Source organism: Aplysia californica, unplaced genomic scaffold, assembly GCF_000002075.1.
Source record: "Aplysia californica isolate F4 #8 unplaced genomic scaffold, AplCal3.0 scaffold00135, whole genome shotgun sequence".
NCBI classification, from domain to species: Eukaryota; Metazoa; Mollusca; class Gastropoda; order Aplysiida; family Aplysiidae; genus Aplysia; species Aplysia californica.
Window position 1 is genome coordinate 156,988 of NW_004797405.1, and position 5,645 is coordinate 162,632.

A 5,645-nucleotide genomic window follows, 5' to 3' on the forward strand; every position below is an offset into this window, starting at 1 on the left:
TCTGCTTGTGTTAGCTGTTGACTCTGATAAGCTGTAACGAGCTATATATTATTGTAACCCCCCTCCCCCCCCACCCCCTCTCAGTGACTCAACCTGGTAGTAAGATATACTACTCGAACTGTTTTCAGTGAACACTCGAGGTCGCAACTCTTATTCGACCACAGCTACCTCAAAATCGATACCACACTCCGAAACCTGCGCAATTTGCCACCCATAGGAAAGTGGCTTATTAAGTAATCTGTTGCATAACATGGTAAAACCTGCGCAGTTTTCCGTTCCCCACCAACATTGACCTCCATAGGTAAAGTATTGTCGTCAATTTTGTTTATTCAGCTTTCCCATGATCCCACTCGAAACAGCGCGGAACAATTAGTTTTGTTTTATATCCAGAGTTTTACGGCACTTGCATCACAATAAGGTCATGTAAGTGCCGAAGATTAGAGGTGTTACAAGGGAGTAGCAAGCACAAAAATGAAAGGAAATAAGAAGGATAGATGTTTGGTAGGAAAGAAGGAGCAAACCCCACCAGAGCACTCGCCAACCACCCACTGTGGAACATTAGACGGATGTACTAGCCTAACAGTCTGGTGTTCCCGCTTGTCCCTTTACAAGGGTCTCAAGCTGGCGGTCCCCTGGCCAAATGAGGCCGTAGGACAATACTTAGCGACCCCAACTTGACATCAACATTTAGAGTTAGCGCGGCCAAAGCTTGGTCAATGTTTGGGAGAATGGCTTCCCATCTTCCCGGTGTTTTCCAGAATGTTCTCCTCGAGCAAGCCATGTGCCTTTGTGGTAGCTCGTGTTACGTATCTGTATGAAAAGTTCTTCCCCACCATGAAGTTTAATGCATCAAAATACAGCTCCAAACTCACTGATAAACAGCTTCAAACTCAAACCATAATATGAGGGCTCTCGAGGCCTAGAGGTTAAGGTGTTCGTCTCTCATTAAATGGGTCCCGGGTTCAAATCTGGATAGCCACGGACATTTTTGTTCTCTAAAGTGTCTCCTTTCATCTCCTTTCCTGCTCTCTGGCAATGCTCTGTCGTCTGCTTTCGTCTCCAATTTCTGCCCCCACCCCCTCACCTCCTTTGCCTACTCCTCTGGGCTCCTGACTCTTTCTGCAGCCTTTGTTCTGCTACTCCTTGACTCCTTCTTACTGCTGTTCTTTCAGCCACACCCCTGATCTTCTGATATGGAAGATCTACACAGAGCCTTCTCGAACAAGGGGGGAGGGGGAGATTGGGGAGTTCCCGTGTGCAAGTTGCGCACGTTAAAGATCCACTGATGGTCCAAAGTCGATAAGAGTAGGCTTCGGCCGCAACCTGGGCAAAATTCAAAATTTCCAACCAACTGAAAATGTTGAATGTGTCCCGCACGCTCATATGACCTTATGCAGTTGCGAGCGCCGTAAAACAATAACTTCTACACTAACGACAACGTCAACACAAGGACAAAAAGAACGATTCATTGTAACAAATGCAGAATCAGAAACACTAATTAACTTTCTCAGAGAAACACAAGGCGTTGTATTTTGTATGGTACCGCATATGGACTATTTATTTTGTATTTGCAACTCCATTGTTCAACTGACAAGTGCGATTCGAGTCAATTTGTACTAGCAGAAAATTCGTAAATCTTACGAAAATCGTGATAAAATTCAAAAGCAAAGTACGGCCGTCTTTCATCCTCTGTTATCTATTTCTGGATATTTCCGACGTGCTGTTGGTTGGGTTCCCCTGTGCGTGCCGAAACACTTCAATGGTGACCGTGGCATTCGCATTGATTCCAGAGACTGGCGTAGTCATGAGGACAACTGACTTCTTCCCACGTGACCTCGGCGTTGTCCCAGCCCAGACCGTTGAGAACTTGACCTTTGTTGTTCTGCAGGTCGAAATGAGCCTCGTAGCCGTGGTCGTTGACTTTGTCTGAGGAAGTTCAAGGATGCGTCACGTTGGGTGAAATGTATTCATTTACTTATTGGTTTAATCTAGGTGTTTTTACACCCACATGGGCAGAATCTAGGCTTTAAAAGTAGAAGTAATTTTGAAAGAAAAAAGAATTAATCCACAGATAGGAGAAAGAGGCTAAAAGAGCCCCAAGACATGGATGGCTGGTGCATCTATAAACAAATTATTGGTGGCCTGGTCAGTGCATAATCGAGGTCATTTAGGAAGCAGGATCCAACACGGCAGAGAGGAACACAATATCCTGGCATCATTACTGAGATAGTAGGACAAAAAAATTCCTTCTCACCAAGGACCTTACAACACCTTTGTGACCTCTGTGTACTTACTTGTTCCAGGCTTTCCGCTCTGGCCACACCAAACTCTGTTCTCGTTGATTGGACAGCTGTTGGTCACCATGAAGACTACGGGGGTTCTGTGCTTGGGGGCTTTGCCGTTGCCAGGAACGAATCCACCTAAAGAAATGACAAGTACGATTTAGAAATAATATTCTGTCGCTTTACTTGATCGCTTATATAGGCGTGAACAAAGGCTATCTGTTGATATCAATTTGTGAGGGTCCCCACCCCCCCTCTCTCTCCCTCTCTCTCTGTCTCTCTCTCTCTGTCTCTCTGTGTCTTTCTTATTGTCTCTGCCTGTTTCTGTCTCTTTGATTCTATTGTTAGCTCCCTCTCCCGCTCTATCTCTCTTTCTATCTGTGTGTGTATCTATGTAAGTGTACGGGTATAAGTGTGTGTATGTATGCCTGAGTGTGTGTGTTTGTTTATGTGTGTGTTTGTGTGTGTCTGCGTGCGTGTGAGTGTGTTGTGTGAGTGTATGTGTGTGTGTGTGTGTGTGTGTGTGTGTGTGTATGTGTGTGTATGTTTGTGCGTGCGTGCGTGCATACGTGTGTATATGTGTGTCTGTGTTTTTGTGTGTGTGTGCGTGAGTGGGTGTGCGTGTGTGCAATAACAACAAAAGCAGTAACACTCATCAGAAAAAACATTAAAAAAAAAACACCAAAAAAAACACAACAAAAACAACTAACCAGTAGGAGTAAGTTTGACACATTTTCCGCAGTTCTTGCCGCACCACTGGCTGTTCCCGCCATTGTCGTAGTACATCTGGTTAGGGGCGGTCACGTGTTTGGACATGTTCCAGTCGAAAGGAGTGTCTGTGGATACAGTCATGAAATATTCTTGCCTGTAATGACCGCCAGGGGAAATTCAACAAAAGTTAAGGACCATCTTGATAGACACCCTTGATTTTTTAAAATCCATTAAAAAAGACTGCGAGGAATGTTTCAAATTGTTTTGCTCTGAAAGTGTTCATGGGATACCAATGCGTACTGCAAAGCTTCCTAAAAGGCAAAACCACCACGTGCTGCACGGAAATCCTCGGGGAATTTTAGCCACATTTGCTCTTTTTTATCGACGTGTGTGCAACACCAGGGACATTCCTCAGTTAAAATTTCTAGCGCACGTCATACACAGACGTACGGTCTCGAACTGTGCTCACTTTGGTGGCAATATAAGCCGCCGTTTGCTCAAAATCCAGTATCGCATCAACATGCCATAAAGACGAAAGCTGGGAGACTTTGATGGTGCCAGAGCTATGGCATGGCCACAGGGTGGAATTGGAGCCCGAGAAGTTGCCAGACAGCTTGCAGTGTCACACTTTGTCATGGTCCACCTGAGGCAGCGCCATCAAGCAACTGGACCCAACCAAGAGCACCCACATGAAGGTCGTCCCAAGAAGACAACTCAGAGTGTTTGCAAGTGGTCCTTAACTTTTGTAGAGTAGCGTGGTGAAATCAGGTGTACTTCAAAAGGATAAAGTCGAAGAAATCAGTGTTTTACAGGCAGTTGGGCAGTTTGTGTCGATTTTTCTTTTTTTCGTTTTAAAATTTTGGCTCAACACCTATATGTCCATTTAAAAAACATATTTCTGGGTTGATTTTAAAGAAAAACGATGATCAAAAGCACAAAAAATATACGGATTCCATAGACTCTCAATCTTTGGAAATCGACATATTAGGTGGCCGTTTTAGGGGGTGGGGGTGTGGGGGCGGGTAATTATTCGTCTGACTTTAGGGACCACAGCCCTTTTCAATAGATACAATCTCAACTTCTGTTTAAGATAGTAAAATAGTCAGATATTTTTCTCCATCTAAAACAAGACAAAGAAACAAGCTTCATGATTATACCAATAACTCCGTATGCTCAAAAATTGACGAGCGCCTGATTCCACCACGTCGCAACCCATGATGTTGTTGATGTAATAATAGAGAGAGCTGCACTGGGTGTTCCGGTACCTCAGGCTCCTATACCCAACTCTCCACCATTTTTTTCGGATGTTGCTTCCTAAAATGATGATGATGATGATGATGATGATGATGATGATGATGATGATGATGATGATGATGATGATGATGATGATGATGATGTTAGGGGCGGTTTGTTAACTGGGCAAGACCGGCGGTGCCGGTCAGATTTTTGTCAACTGAACTGTTGACTAGAGGTTTATTGCTGATGCCGATTTTCATTCAGTTTTAAGTAAATCCAAACAAACATATATCAACATTCAAAAACACCTTGCCGATTTGAAGGCGCTCAAATAGACAAGTGATAATGTTGATGATGATGATGATGATGATGATGATGATGATGATGATGATGATGATGATGATGATGATGATGATGATGATGATGATGATGATGATGATATACAAACTTTATTTAGATACAAGAGGAAGAATACAGTAACGTAAAAGTATTAAGTTACGTAGAGAATTTCTCGTTTAGAGTGGGTGGCTGTCGGGTGCTCTGGTGTGATTTGCTCCTTCTTTCCAGTCAAATATGTATTGCCCTGATCTCTCCAACTTCTGTTTTGTGTTTGTTACTCTCTTAAAACACCTCTATTCCTGGGAACGGGTGGTTGGAGGGCGCCACTGGTAGACTTTACTTTTTTACGTTCCCTCTATTGCCTCTGTCTGTCTGTCTGTCTGTCTGTCTGTCTGTCTGTCTGTCTGTCTGTCTGTCTGTCTGTCTGTCTGTCTGTCTGTCTTACTTTTCCCCAACACTAAATGGCCATTATTGTGTCGATGTGCTTCTCTTTACTCAAACAGTAGCAAACCTTCGGCTCTTATATGACCTTATGGTATTGTAAGAGGCGTAAAACTCTTTCGGACATAATGGTGTTGCAAGTGCCGTAAAACTTTTAATGAGCTTATGGTGTTGCAAGTACCGTAAGACTCGTATTACTACTAACTAAACTCGTTTTGACACTCACCAGAGGCTGGTTTTCCGCAGCCACACGATCTATAAACCACGAGCCGCCACTGGTCTCAACCCTTTTTTATTCCCTGCTATTCACAATGATTTTGATGATGATGATGATGATGATGGTAATGATGATGATGATGATGATGATGATGATGATGATGATGATGATGATGATGATGATATACATGTATGCATATTTCTTTAGAATCATTCTATATCAAACCAGTATCCCACCATCACCTTCGCGCACCACCAGGCACCACCACGCACCAGACTGTGGTTCAGAGACCTACCACTGTTGGAAGGCCCGCAGCCACACGATCCTCTGTGCCCGTCGTTATACCTCGTGGTGCTGGCACACTTCTTGCCGTTGTATACCCTCACGCCGTGGCTGTTTGGCTGACATTTCTGCTCTGC

At 43.9% G+C, this 5,645-nt stretch overlaps 1 protein-coding gene across 1 annotated transcript; it reads right to left on the reverse strand.

Annotated features, from left to right (window-relative positions):
• Positions 1-1,730: 1,730 nt before the first annotated feature.
• On the reverse strand, positions 1,731-5,645 carry LOC101846956 (endoglucanase; the record flags this gene model as incomplete). Its single annotated transcript, XM_005096679.2, is given in 4 exon segments — positions 1,731-1,926; positions 2,295-2,420; positions 2,993-3,118; positions 5,522-5,645. Coding segments are annotated over 4 exon segments (546 nt in total), but the record flags the coding sequence as incomplete, so codon positions are not given.